The following is a 15,216-nucleotide window of genomic DNA, read 5'->3' as shown; positions in this document are numbered from 1 at the left end:
AGAGAACACTGGTTTGTAGCTCCCACCCCAAATTAATAAATAGGTATGATAATCCCCACTACACAGAGTAGGATTAAATAGTGCCTGGGGAGCCAGGGTCAGGAGAGGGTGGTGCAAACGGACAGCCGGACTTGGGTGTGAGTGGGCTGCCACTGGGCCTGGCGCTCAGCAGGGTACCTGACATCCTCCATCCCCATCCTGTGCTTGGTAAGGTGTGGGGGGCACACACCTGAGAGGCGACACTGTGGCATATCTTCTGCCCCTCAGGGCATCCCCAGGCTCCCTCTTCCTGGTGACTCCATCTCCCTGGTGGTTCAGCTCCACGTGGCCCAGCAGGGCCCATAACAATTCTTTGCGTGGCAGCCACCTGGCGCCTGGATCTGGAATAGGGAAGAAGTGGCAGGAAGGGCATGACCCCAGCCCTGGCGCCCCTGGGGCAGCCCCAAGTGAACCACCCCAGTGGTGGGCAGGCTGCAGCCTGGAACCCAGGGACCCCGTGCCCAGCCAGGGGTGCACAGCAGGAGACATTGAGGGCCAGCCAAATGCCCTGGTGTCTCCAGACCTGAGGACCAGCTGCAGCTGGAGAACCCAGGGACCCTGGATCCCCGGCCTGAGCCCGCAGGGCCCACAGACCTTGACCCTGGCCCGGAGGCTGAGCATACAGTCTAAGTTCCTTGCAGACGGGACTTGGTATGACTGTGCCCACACTTTGCTGGGTACAAGGCTCCTTATCAGTTCCTCCGCCAGCTGGGGCTACAGAGGCGGAGGCCAAGGGCTTTGGGGCAAGGCGCCTTCCCAGAGGATGTGAAGGTGGGGGAGGGAGAGCCCCTGTCCCTACAGGGGCTGAATTTGGGAAGAAAAAATAGTGAAATCTCCCTGCCGAGGAGCTACTATGGTCTGTCCTCTCTTCCACCCCCATCTGCAGACATTTGGCGACACCTGCCATTTGGGGTGGGACAGTCCCTGGAGAGCATGGGTTCCGGGGCAATCAGTGCTTTGCAGAGAAGTGTACAGGGGGATGAGGCCTCACTGGGGACAGAGGGAAGGATGGGGGCTTCTGGGGGGGTCTGCCGTCCTCCCTTTGAAGCTGGATTGGTAGGGAGAGGCGTTGAAACCAGAGGGCTCAGTAACGGCAGACAGAGGCTTACAGGCAGGCGAAGGATGACAGTTGGGGGCAGAGGTGAGCGTTTTGAGGCCCCAGTGGGAGCTGGAGAAGGACAGAGGCATAAGGGTGAAAAGTAGGTTGGAACCAAAATAGAAGAAAGAAGATTTTAGGCAGAAGAGGAATCTGATCAGACTTGATCAATTCTAAGGGCACCTAGGAGAAAGGGCGAGAGGGAGGCGGTTGTGAGAACAGAGCTGGGGAAAAGCGGCCGTGGGGGTGGAGGCACACTCCGGAGAAGCCGCTCAGGAGGTCTGGGCGATATAGAGATGGGGGCAGCGAAGAAGAACCCCAGAGGCAGGACCGCAGGGCACGAACCGACTCAAGTATCCAAATCCGGAAGGTTTTAAGCTGCAGAAACTGTTCCACTATGGTTAGTATTCACGATCACAGCACAACAGATGTAGGTTCACAATGGAGCCTTTCAGTTAAAACTGGGTTCCCTTCGAGTGGTTTCTGTGCTCCTCAGCTGACCGTGCCTGGAATGTCTAGGGGCCTAGCCAGGGCTGCCCCCTTTCCGTGACCTCCACAGTGTCCGTGCGCTTTAGCTCCAGCCCTCAGTTAGATGATAGCACAGGAGAACTATTTCAAGATTTTATATATATAATTGTAATATACATGTGACCAAACCAGAGACTGAAAGAGTCATTGAGGTAATAGAGCCCAATTCAGGAAGGGGTCACCTGCCTCAGGTCTGGTTAGAGGCAGAGCTAAGATGGGAACCGTCTTCAGGCTCCCGCACCAGGTACTACGACCAGACACCACGCAACACCGTGGCTTTTCAGGAGGTGGCAGGAGTCTTCCGGGGAGGGGGAAAAAACCCTCTTCGGGCTGGTGGGTGTGGTCCAGCCTTGCGGTGGGGGAGGTGCTGGAAGGAGGCCCTTATCGCCTTCCCTTTGTGTCATCTGTCCCGTTCCTACCCACTTGCCTCCTTCCCCTTCCTCAGACTCACTCCCCACTCGCTCCCCCAGCGTGGCCCCTGTCACTAGCGTCGCCACAAAAGAGGGAACACGGGGTTGTTGGTGATCAAGAAGTGAGGTGAGGGTGCCTGGGTGGCTCAGATGGTTGGGCGTCTGCCTTCGACTCAGGTCATGATCCCAGGGTCCTGGGATCGAGCCCCACATCGGGCTCCTGGCTCAGCGAGGAGCCTGCTTCTCCCTCTCCCTCTGCCTCTCTCCCTGCTGATGCTTTCTCTCTCTCTCTCTGTATCTCTGTGTCTCAAATGAATAAATGAAATCTTAAAAAAAAAAAAAAAAAAAGAAGGGAGGTGAGCAGGAGGGAGGAAAATAAATCCAGGACTTGGAATCCACAAAGTGATGGAGGGGAACCAAAATAGGGGATGAGGGAAGCGAAGGTTCTCTCGCTGTCAGCAGGGCCAGGCCCAGGCTGCTTTTTGGGAGAAGCCGAGTCAGAAGCCAGGGGCTGCTGGAACCAATGCTGTCATTTCACACGGGGACACCAGTTATGAAGGGAAAACAAAACACAACAGAAATGGAAGAGACACGTTGAAAGCGAAGAAAACAGGAAGATTAGATAAATACCTTTTCGTACCGAAAACTGAACACTGAGATCCTCTGGGGATGTTTAGCCATTTGAGGTTTGGGGAAGAGAGTTTTTACATAACCACACGGGTTATAAAGAAAACACTTGGGCTTAAGCAAATAAAAAGAGCCATCCTTAGAGGATAAATTGGACTGGCTGTCTGGCAAAAGTTCTCCTTTAAAAGAGCCTGTCTTCCTCACACCTGTTACCCTTGCAGGACTTGGAGCCAAGCCTTCAGGAATTGAACACCTTCTGCAGTGGATCCCAAATTTTAGCGAGCATCAGAGTCAGATGGGGAGCTTGCTAGGAATGCAGATTGCTGGGCCCTCCCCCAGAAATTCTGATTCAGGGGCTATGGGGTGCAATCACAAGCTTACGGACATCCCCAGGTGGGTGGTGCAGATGGGCCACTGGTTCATGCTTTGTGAAATGCTCTCTGGGCGCTTCTCAAACTTCCCTGAGAATGTCACCTGGAGGACTTACTTTTGTTTTTATAGAAGATACTTTTAATTATTAAAAATTATAAAGACTGTATATGATTTGGAAATAAGACTACCACATGACGGCCAAATAAGAATCATCCGGGGGGGCGCCTGGGTGGCTCAGTCGGTTAAGCGGCTGCCTTCGGCTCAGGTCATGATCCCAGGGTCCTGGGATCGAGCCCCGCATCGGGCTCCCTGCTCAGCGGAGAGCCTGCTTCTCCCTTTCCCTCTGCCTGCCTCTCTGCCTACTTGTGCTCTCTGTCAAATAAATAATTAAAAAAAAAAAAAAAAGAATCGTCCAGGGGCGCATGGGTGGCTCAGAGGGCTAAGCGTCTGCCTTCAACTCAGGTCATGATCCCAGAGTCCTGGGATCAAGCCCCACACTGGGCTCCTGGCTCAGCTAGGAGCCTGCTTTTCCCTCTCCCTCTGCCTCTCTCCCTGCTCATGCTCTCTCTCTCTCTCTGTATCTCTGTGTCTCAAATGAATAAATAAAATCTTTAAAAAAAAAAGAATCGTCCATCCCATGCCTTTGGTCACTCAGAAATAAAATGTTATCAGCTAGGACTGTGGTTGCTGGTCACCTTCCATTGTTTATATCTGTGAGTTCACCATAGTCTACTTCCCCTTCCCCATAAATTCCAGACCCTTCTTCATATGCCCACAGGCCCCATCTCTGAGACCTGCCTGGAATAACGATATACTGTGCCATGTCGTCTTTTGACTGACATCAACCCCTTGTATGCTTCACTATTCCCTCATTGCCACATCTCCTCTGTTGCTGGAGAAAATGCTGTGACTGGGTGTTTTTCTTCCACCTGTCTCATGATGGGGTCCTGACCACTTGCCCTGGTAAATGCACATGATTCAGAGATCTTCCGAGAACCAAGCTGCCAACTTTTTCAGACTCACGTCTGAAACACTGATCAAGTACCTGTAATACAGGTTTTTGAAAGGTGGCTTCTACGTTTCCTTTTTTAAAATTTAATCTTTGGTCTTTTCCTGACTCTCTAGCCCAGATAGCCTAGAGCCTGGATGTAAAGGATGTAAAGATGCCTGGTTCCATCCTCAATAAATTCGGATTTACAAACAAGAGTACCAGGTGATTCTCAAGAGGGAAGTTTGGAAAACAATGGTTCACAGAACTCCCTAGGGCACAATTTTGGGTCCCACTCCTGGAGATTATAATTCATTTGGTCAGAGTCAGGACAGATCCCGACTGAATTCCCCAGGAATGACTAAGAAACATCAGCAGCTACATATATGAATCAACAGCCCTGGTTACAAAACTTCTGTCAAACCTACAAATTAAGAGGGGTAAGGAAAGCTGAGGTGAAAATGTCCTCTTTTAAAAAAATCACATCAGGGGCACCTGGGTGGCTCAGTCAGTTAAGCGTCTGCCTTCGGCTCAGGTCATGATCCCAGAGTCCGGGGATCGAGCCCCGCATCGGGCTCCCTGCTCGGTGGGAGGCCTGCTTCTCCCTCTCCCACTCCCCCTGCTTGTGTTCCCTCTCTCGCTGTGTCTCTCTCTGTCAAATAAATCAATAACATTTTTAAAAAATAAATAAAAATAAAAATAAAAAATCACATCAAAAGGGGTGCCTGGCTGGCTCAGTCGGTGGAGCATGCAACTCTTGATCCCAGCGTCGTGAGGTCAAGCCCGTCCGGCATAGAGATGACTTTAAAAAAATCACATCAGATACTCTTTTCACAGGAACATAAAATTTAATGGTTTCGGCCAGCAATATGCTGAATTCCTAGTTAACAGAAATAAGTCTACTGTGGTTTTCATGTTCAGCATCTACAACAGGTTCAATGACTTGGAACTGAGAGCTATTCCCACATGTGGAAGATGTTTTCAGGATCCCCACAGCCAGAGATTTTTCTGGTCTCTTTGGTCGACTTTTTTTTTTTTTTTTTTTTTGAAGTCTATGTACTGCATTTTGGTACCCCAAGAAGATGGAAAAGGATTCTTCTGGAATGAAATGACTGAAGCAAAAGCTCTTTAATGAATCCTTACATCTCTAGGCAGAGGACACATTTATAGCCAAGAAGCGCTTCTGAGAAATGATCTCACTTCTCAGGATCGTGACACATCTTACAGGCAGCACTACAGGGAGGCCTAGCTCAACAGTGACATAGCTCAGCATCCTTTGGGAAAGGCTACGGAGCCACTTACTGGGAGACCGGGGCTGAGTGGGTAAAATATAACAGGAGTCCAAGCACAGAGGTAATGCCAAGTTGGCAAGAAAAGTTGAATTCTATTTTCAGTTTTAGGCAAGTGATAGCATTGATTTTAATATTGAACAGACTGAATGAAAATGGAGCCCTAATCAAAATTTTTAATGTCTCCTTCTAAATGAAGTGCAATCAATATAGGGAAAGCACCTTTCCACCAGTGAGGGAAGCCTGCAGAGTGAGCTTGTGACAAGGGCTCCTTGTCTGATAGCACCTCCCCTCAGCTGAAAAGATTAATAAAGGCTTCAGTGAATACCGTGATGGGGACTTCTGTTCGCAGAACTAAGGCTGATGAGTAGCTACCGAATACAAGGGTCAGAAACAAACTGTGTGAAACCAGTAAATGTTCACCATCGCCTTAGCAACCGCGAGTTCATGCTCATTCCTTCCTGGACCACACTTAACAAATATCCTTAGACGTTCAGGAGAAAAAGACAAGTGTGAATTCATGGAGAAATTAGTAATATTTGAAGTCAAAGAAACTTTCAGAACTGCTTCTGCGTATAAAATAGATGATGGAAACATAAAATCCAGTGAATTCAACTGCTCTCCCTTTTTAATCAGCTTTACAGAATGATACATCAGTCATCACATTAGAAGACAGGAGGAGTTTCCTGTACATATACAAGATTGTGCAAGCTCATTAGCTGAGGCTTATAGAAGGTTTTATCAGTTTCAAGAGGAGAGGCAGTACAACGCTTTTTAATACAGGTGAAGCACAAGAATACGGTAAACAAGACAGAGTATCAGCTCAGCAGAGGTGAATTCTTACGGCGTGTGGCTGCTGCCCACACTATCTGCCACGAACCCGGTGGAGAGGACTTCCTCCCTCTTGAACTTAACCTTTGCTGAGTGCAGGCCTGTGGGACACACCAGCTCCACGGTGACTCCACACCAACCATGACACTGAAGCAAACTACGTTTTCCTTTCTCCGAGTGTTCTCAGGAGGAATAAAGTGATTCCTGGTCATCCTACTTCTTGGGTAACCTACATTCTAAAATATATTAAGTATTAATCTGGCAAAGTTCTCAAGCATTTTGGCATTCAAAATATCTCAAATGTCTCATCACTGTTAACCTACTAAAAATTCTTTGAGCTTCAACAAGATTGTTTCTGATCCCCCCGCCCCAATGATGGCAATTGCATACAGAGTAAATCCACTAGACTTAAAAGAACTAAAAAGACAGCAAATACAGACTTTTCCTTAAAGAAATAAAGCAGGAATGGAGAGGCAGGAAGAGAAAGTCTAAGACACACATGGAGGAAGCTAACCCCACTACATTTCTATCACTTCTATGTAATCCACTAATAATTTTGAGCAAGTGTGGTCCAACTTCCCCTTTCCACACCCAATCACATCAGAGAGAGGAATCTTTAAATTTAGTCTCCCGCATTTTAATTATGTAGTTGACCTTTACTTGGCCCAAATTGGAATCCCCATGGCAGGCGACTCGACAGAGGTGCTGGATGGGCATGCGCAGTCGGCTACAGGGTCTCAGCACAGCCTGGCCACTGTCTGGGCCCGGTTTCTGTTCTCTTGCTCGTGCACCTCAGCAACACGTATACTGAAAGTCCGTGTTAAACAAAGGCTTCTAGGACACAACAGGAAAAGAAAAACCATGCAACACGTCTATTCTCAATCCCTCACAAAGCCTAATTCTCTTACTACAGCGATTTAATATCTGTATTTAAAAAAGGCTTTCATCAGCAGGTTTTTAAAAGAAAAATCAGAAGAAAGCAATTACTGTGGCTGAGATGTGAACTAAAGTGGAGAAAGCAAACAAAACGTTGACCAGGTTTTAAAAAAAAACAATTTCACAAGGAAACACAATCTTCAATCTGTATTCCTATTACCTAACCGTCTCCAGAAGCAGAATATTAACACAAAATACAAACTCATTTCTCATTCCAGAAGTTAACTGCGTTAAGATTTCAGTGAACTGAGCCACTCTCTCTCCATTTAACATTATCGTTGCAAATTCCATGTAATAATCAATGGCTACTGAATGTCTCCTATGGGTGATTTTACACTTTTGCACTAATGCTTCATACAAAACAGGTACTGGGAGGAAGTGTGGTAAGAACCGAGGAACAACCGTTCCTCCTTCCTGAAGGAGCGAAATCCAATCACTGGCTGTCTCATGCCCTACCACGGCCATGCGTTACCAACTCCTCAATTCAGAGATTGGCACCGTAATGAGTCATGATGCCACATGAAACCGGCAATGGTGAATGCTGGTTTGTCCGTGCTCCTAAGCGGGTTTCCAGCGGGAAACTTCGCTGCTCCTTAAACAGCGGGGCTGCGCTGCCGGCACCTGAGGGGAGACCCACGCCCCTGCCTGTCTCCGGCGTCGTCTGGTGCCAGGTCTGTGGGCTTCTACCCTCACCATTGGCTCTAGCGCTGCTCGGCCCTTACCTCCTGCCTCCAGCGCAGCCTGAAATCCCCCAACTCACCACCTTCTCCTCCCCAGGAAAGAGCCCTGTGCCACGTCCACAGCTTCGCATTTATTTCCACAGTGATAACACAGCAGAGATGGAGAACCATTTGGAGAAAAAAATCTCTATGAAATCCCATAATAATGCATTCCAACTATTCCGAGTCTTCTACTGACTTAACATTTATTGAATCAAATGCTGAAGTAAATGGACTCCCCCTCGGGTCTTAGAAATCGTGTCAGACTGTTCGTCTCGTAAAGTGTGTAGGATAGGATTGGACAATCTAATACGCAGGCAAGTTTGACAGTTACAGCCCCTGAAGCGCAGGACTCCACACAGATTGCTTGACCTAACATCCCAAAGGACATTTTGTAGTACTAGTTTAATTCTGATCTCTCCCTAAAAAGCAGAAACCACATCCCACACTCCTATGCAACTTGTTATTTTGGTATTTTAAAATAAATGAATGAGAAGAGGTGGAGGCATAAAGAAAATCCGGCCTCTTCAGGCACAATTAAACACAGAGGTCTTGGAGAGAAGAAGACAGCCTCTGTACTCATCTGCTCAAGGTTGTTTGTCACAGTTCCCTTAAAAACGCCTAGAAATGCTGCCTGCAACAAGGGACTCAAAGTATGGGACCGGGTGCGTTATAAAAGCAGCTCACCATGTTTAGGAAACATACAAAGTGAAACCAGTCAGTCATGACTTAGGTACGAGACTTGCGCTTCAAGCTTTGGTGTGCCTCCTTGGCCAATTTCTCAGACACCAAAACCCACTCCTGATTATCAATATACAATCAAACCAAAATACTGAAACATAGACTTTTGTTCAAAGAGGGAAATAAAGGCACAGAAACCTGCCAAAATAGATTTTTTTCCATAAGAATAATATGGTTGATTAAAATAGTTTATCACTAGTAAAACTTGTATCACTAGAGCAGACAATACAAATTAGTTTTTAAAAAAAATGACATTCACTGAATTCCTGGTCTGTCATTCAATGTGAATAATCATCAAAAATATATTACAATCGAAGGTTTGAAAGGAGTTCTGTTTGGGGTTTCTACACTGTGTTCAGTATTTCAGATAAGAAGAACCACAGTAACGTATCAGGTGTCTATCGTTCCTTTGTACGCAATGCATGGCGATTAAAGGGTCTACCTCCTTCCTCCTGCAGGCTCGAAGACGTCTGTGGTGAGGAATGTCTAAGTGATTGTTATACCCCTCATCAAAGGCAGCCTTGTGCATCAAACTCCACACCTAGAAAGTTCAAGAAACTGTTTTCCACTTTAATTAGTATTTCTGTGTACTTGTTGCTTTTAAGCTCAGCTTAAACTTTGTCCAGGAAACCATTTCACAAGAGGGTACGTCACAACCTACTATCAGCAATATTCCTTGTTTATTAGAATCTGAAGATGTCCATATTACATCAAATATAAATATATATTATATTTACATTTCCTTCTTAGCTTTTCAATCGAGGTGAGTGTATCTATAGATAATGCCACTGATGTCACCACCGTTATAATTCTCAGTGCAGCTGGAATTCTCCTTCCATTAGATGCCTGTAAGATTAGACAGCATCTAAAAAGAGGTGTACTGTTCTTTTTATTTTTTTAAATAAAAGGAAAGAATGGGTATCCATGAATGGAGATCTAGGAATTTTCTAGATTTTGTTCTGTTTTTTAATATTTCAAAATACCTGAAAAATGTGGTCCCTTTTTGCAGTACTAATTCTCTACTTGGGACAAGAAAATAACCAAATACGCAACAGAAAGGAAAAGAGCCCAAAGAAAAGAGAACCTGCTTGTTAGCTCATTAATCTGTTTAGTAAAGATCTGTTTTAAAATGTCTGAATGCTGTACAATATTATACAAAAACAATCTTCAGCCTTCCAAGTAGCTGGTACATTTTCTAAGAGATCTGTTTGCCCGCCTAACAGTCTGCGGCCTTGGTGGGCCTTGGTCTTGGTCACTTTCGGTCGTCGATAGTTTTAATGAACTCCACTGCTGCTGTGAACTGCATCCACCAATAGGATTCCTCCCCAGACAGACAGTTGGCATAAAAGCTACTGATATACTGGACAGTGGACAGCAAGCAGGGCGGATTTGCCTAGAGAAGTGAAAAATACGAGAGTCAAATACTCAGATGTAGAGCTCTGCAAAAATCATCTAAGTTAACATCTTCAAATGTTTTTCTGTGGAAGAGCTACCAGTCCTTTTTGAAAATAATCCCCAAATTCTTCTCTGGAAGTGATTTATAAACCCTAGCCACTACGAGCAACAACAGTATACTGGAAAGGCAACTCGGGTTCTAGGGCCAGCTGAACTACCTAGAGCTTTCCACCCTTGTAAGTCACTGAAGCTTGCTGGTCCCTAAGGAGGCTGAACTCATCCCCGCAGACCTCCTCAACATCCCAGGATTCCAAAATATTAGATAAGGAAATAAATGCTATACGCCAAGTGAGTTAGAAGTCCGGGCAGAATCAGCTGAGAAAGAAAAAAACTAAAAAGAGAACATGCCCTCTGTTGCCAGAGGTAACAGAGCATCTCCTGCTTTTTGACTTTCTTCATGGGGAAAGGACGGACACAGGTGTTTTAAGTGGCTGGGAGAAGGTAAGGCCTGTGCCTCAGAACACGTTCAAACGGACTCTGCACAGGAACTAGTCACACCACATGTGGAAGAGAGGAGAGTGAGGCCAGCAGCAGGAGTTACGAAGGCTGACCGCACACTGATCCTATGGGTCGTTGACTGAGCTAAGAGTTCAGACTGCAGAAATACCACAAATACGGGGGCCTGGGCGGCTCTATCAGTTGAGTGTCCAACTCTTGATTTTGGCTCAGGTCATGATCTCAGGGTTGTGAGATCGAGCCCCATGTCAGGCTCTGTGCTCAGTGCAGAGACTGCTTGAGATCCTCTCCCTCTGCCCCTCCCTCCACCCCCCCCAAATAAATAAAATAAATCTTAAAAAAAGAGAGAGAGATGTCAGTACGTTTTAAAATAATATGGCACAGGCGCCTGGGTGGCTCAGTTGGTTAAGCGTCTGCCTTCGGCTCAGGTCATGATCCCAGGGTCCTGGGATCGAGCCCCACATCAGGCTCCCTGCTCAGTGGAAAGCCTGCTTCTCCCTCTCCCACTCCCCTTGCTTGTGTTCCTGCTCTATCTCTGTCTCTGTCAAATACATAAAATCTTTAAAAATAAAATAAAATAAAATAAATAAATAATATGGCACAATTACAAAATAAGAGGCTAAAAGAGAAAAGAGGTATTTGGGAGATTTGATAGCTCATGTGACAAGTATTATGAAGAATTCAATGTGGAAGAAGATGGGAAAAGCACAACAAAAAGAACTTGCCCTCATTCATTCCTTCATTCATTCACTCAGTAATTACAACCAAGCCCCAACCAAGAACCTCAGGCACATAACAGCTGGAAATGTTCATCTAGCAATCTGGTCCTCCTATTCTTTCTTTTGAAAACTGTAACTTCTGGACAGAACCAAACTTCACATTAGACACTTTCTTTCTGGGTAACACAGAGCTTGAGACTGGGAAGAGCTGAGGTCTCTGGAGCATGGGAAGACCTGCACCACCCTGCTTAGAAATGCCAAATAAACTCTTTTCATTAATAACAGTGAGGGGCCCACCTTTATCAACACAAATACCAAAACAGGGACAAAGTCATCTGCTCCGGGGACGGAGTCCTCATTGGCCAGGCTCAGGAGGTTCATGATGGTGGAGCACATTCGCAGAATGCACTGCACTTTGTCCCGGGGGGTCTTGTAAGCACTTATTGTCCTGATTTCCGACTGTGCAGATGGCCATGGGGCCTCCCGAAGATAAACCTAAGTGAGACCAGAGACAGACAGACAGATCTTGAATCTAACAGCAACCACAGCAACCTCCGTGTCAGGAAGCAGAAGGGCAAGCTTGGTGCCTTTTCCTTTCTTCAGTAAAGCTAGGTTGCTGTTCCTTCCCCTCCCACTAAGACTGAAGCTTAATTTTTAAACTTTTAAATAATTTGCTTTACATTTTCAAATAAAGCAACCCAGATATCCATTAATGGAGAAAAGGGCATACGATAACACCCAACCTAGAATTCAAAAAGTTTCAAATACTTCTCTTTCTTTAGTAGCTAGAATGGAACTTCTCTACATGTAGTAGCTGATTCTAAAAACACAAACAAGCTACTTCTGAAAGAAAAAAATTTAAAAATACGTACATTTGTTGCAGTAGCTCTAGAAAGAACAGATTCAAAAAGGCAAAAGATAATTTAAAAACTCATGCTAATCAATATTTCATTAGTGGGGACTTTAATAAAACAACCAGAAAGCTCAAATACCTGAAATTTTCCTATTATTTTGTAAAACTGTATGACACTAAAAAGGTAATTTTGACATCACATTCGGATTTAATTTCCTCCCCTGGAATGATAGTAGTCACACTCTGTGGAGTGTCACCAGATTCCTTATTCAAATGGGACTTTTCTGCAGAAACAGGACAATAAAAACATCTATGGAGGGGGCGCCTCGGTGGCTCAGTTGGTTAAGTGTCCGACTCTTGATTTCGGCTCAGGTCATGATCTCAGGGTTGTGAGATAGAGCCCTGCGTCCGAAGCCTGCTTAAGATTCTCTCTCCCCCTCGGATCTCCTTCATCACAATCTCTCTCTAAAACAAACAAACAAAACACCTCCATGGGGAGCACGGCAGCGGGAGGCAGGGTGGCTTCAGGGCCCTCAGCGCAGCCTCCTCCTCATCTCCCCACTGAGGTGCTGTTCCATGCCAGGCAATTTTAATCCCAGGACCTTTGAGAACTTTACAGTTGGAATTACAGCTAATGCGAGTCGTGCTTTATAATTCATTACGTTCTGTCTCCATGCACATGGAATACGGAGCAACTACGAGTACCGCCCGTGCCATACACACTTGCATTACCTCCGGTATCTGAAGAGCTCTGTGATTTGCAGTCACTACTTTAGACAATCTCTGAATATGTTCATGAAGAACCCTGTAAACCCCCCAAAACACATATGTAAATACATATTTCAGATAAGGTACACAAAGAGTCATAATTGATTTTTTCAAAACATTTAAACTTAATTTGAGATACAGATTACAATTACAGTTGAGAGTATCTCTTAGCTATAAGTATTCTGTCTTGTCAAAAAAAGTCTCACACTTAGGATCTGCTTAGAAATGCTAAGTGAGCTGAGGGGAGACAAGGAGAGTAGGGAAGTCCTTCCTTCCTAGCCGAGGACAGCACATTCCAAGGGACAAAGGAGGGGAGCCCTAGCCCAGAAGCCACCTGGACACACTAATTAGTACAAAGCACAGAGGAAGTATAGGGATCAAAAGCCAGAAACCAAAGATCACAGAAGTTTAGATAGAGAAGGGCTCTTGAGAACACTCAAACTCTCTCTCATTTCATAGATGAAAATAATCAGGCTTAAAAAGGTGAAGGATTTGCCTAAGGTCACACAGGGATTAGTAGCAAGGGCTACACCCAGCTTTCTTGGTTTCTACTGTTCTTTCCAGAACACTATGTTAACTGTCCACTCTATAACACCTGCAGAAATGCCATGGAGGAGTGGGTAGGAATAATCTGCTTCAAAGCTACTCTTTGAGGTAAATAGTTTGAATGTCCCTAACTCCTTATCCCATTCTGGAAGCCAAAAACTGGTCCCTGGAGAGAAAACAGGTCCCATTTGGCAAATTAAGTACAGAAGCCTGGGTAGATCTCTGAGAGCATGAACCAGTGGGAGAGGCAGGCTGGAACAATCCTAACCCATTCACTGAACATACACGCAAGATCTTAGCATTTCCATGAAAGAATCCTTCTATAAACCACTCATGAGTCACCCCGAGGTCCTAGCACATGGACCCCTTGACAGCCACTGGCACAGGAAGCCAGTGCTACTGCTGGGGAGCGCGGAAGCCACCTCAGCATGCTCGGGGCAGACACAGGGTTGGAAAGCAGTGCTCAAGAAAATGCAAAAAAGGAAACATGAAAATATGAAATCATCCCTATTCTCATTACTCAAAATATAACCCCTGTTACCACTCCAGGTATTTTTTTTTTCAGGATTAATTTTTTTTTAGGATTATTTTTTAAAAATCAGCTTTATTGAGACATAACTCATACACCATACATTTCCAGATATTTTTTGATACCCAAACGTAGAGCTTTTCATTCCTACTAAACAGATAATGGGCATATGGAAGTCAAGCACTGTGCGTGATGCTGGGGGAGAGTGGTGAATACAAAGCACGATGTTCCTGCTCTCGTGGGGCCGATGACCCAGTGGAGGGGCGCGGCGCTCACCAGACGACCACACACAGCGGTGATCACGAAGGGGGTGATTCTGCCCCCTGAGGGGCATTTGGCAGCGCCCGGAGACATTCCGGTTCTCACAGCAGGGGGCACTACTGGCAGCTGGAGTGTACAGACCAGGGATGCCACTAAACATCCCACAAGGCACACAGCAGCCTCCCACACCAAAAAACTACCGGGCCCAAAATGTCAGTAGCACCAGGCGGAGGAATGTCAAAGCACAAGGAGGGCAAGTGCTAACAAAAGGTACACAGGCCCCGGAGAGCCCTGCCAGGGCAGGACCCAGCCGGAAAGGTCAGGGCGGCAGGGCTGCAGTCAAGGTCTGAAGGAAGAGAGGAGCGGAGAACAGCTGGTTCAGAAGAGCAGCGGGGCCCTCCAAAAAGGCCACAGCAACTGAGACACCCTCCGGCCTCATTCCCACTGCCCTGAAAACAGACAGTTATCCTTCTTTCTGATCTTGGAATCAGACGGGTGAGAAATGGCAACACGCACTGCCTTCACGGTCACCTACTAAGTCTCAGCACCACTGGTGTGAAACAAGGGACTGGCTGATGGACCCCTATGTGGTCAACCCGGGCGCAGTAAACATGGGAGTGCTCACTGGTCACGAAGTATGTCCCCATCCTGGTTAGGGTAGAAAGCAAGCTTGAAAATCCGATTCATCACACTCCGTTCGATGGCCAGCTGAGCGTCCTGAAGCTGCTCTTCACTCGCATTCTGCCATATGACATCCTGGGCCATCGCACCATAAAGGAACTGCAGAAAATCTTCTACCTGAGCAGTTTTATCATCAGCTGCTGTGAGTTGCTGAAAGTCTCCAATGCAAAATAATAATTTTTTAAATACACTATCTGAATAATTTTAAAAAGGAAACGACAGAAATCATTTTAATAACTAGCTACGCAGATATTATGCACTTAAAGCCAAAAGTATCTGGGTATGGTTTATTTTAGGAGAGTATGTGGCCAAATCATTAAAATCGGGAGAAAGGTAAGAAATATGCAAAAGTTTAAGAGCAAGGGGTTTGTT

General features: G+C 46.0%; 1 protein-coding gene and 1 pseudogene across 10 annotated transcripts in view; both read right to left on the bottom strand.

Annotated features, from left to right (window-relative positions):
* Window positions 1-3,555: 3,555 nt before the first annotated feature.
* LOC118548751 (single-stranded DNA-binding protein, mitochondrial pseudogene) lies at window positions 3,556-7,581 on the bottom strand (annotated as a pseudogene).
* The window catches only part of GAPVD1 (GTPase activating protein and VPS9 domains 1), a 77,665-nt gene continuing 68,399 nt past the window's right edge, over window positions 5,951-15,216 (bottom strand). For all 10 annotated transcript variants that reach the window (XM_078061754.1, XM_036112907.2, XM_078061757.1 and 7 more), the window contains 4 exons: window positions 14,789-15,002; window positions 12,792-12,864; window positions 11,504-11,701; window positions 5,951-9,969 (listed from right to left, as the gene is read on the bottom strand). In XM_078061754.1, the coding sequence (XP_077917880.1) occupies window positions 9,829-9,969; window positions 11,504-11,701; window positions 12,792-12,864; window positions 14,789-15,002 (626 nt within the window). In that variant the 3' untranslated portion in view covers window positions 5,951-9,828. The remainder of the gene's footprint in view (window positions 9,970-11,503; window positions 11,702-12,791; window positions 12,865-14,788; window positions 15,003-15,216) is intronic.

This window comes from Halichoerus grypus, chromosome 14 (genome assembly GCF_964656455.1).
Source record: "Halichoerus grypus chromosome 14, mHalGry1.hap1.1, whole genome shotgun sequence".
Taxonomy (NCBI): domain Eukaryota; kingdom Metazoa; phylum Chordata; class Mammalia; order Carnivora; family Phocidae; genus Halichoerus; species Halichoerus grypus.
This window is presented reverse-complemented; position numbering and strand designations above follow the sequence as displayed.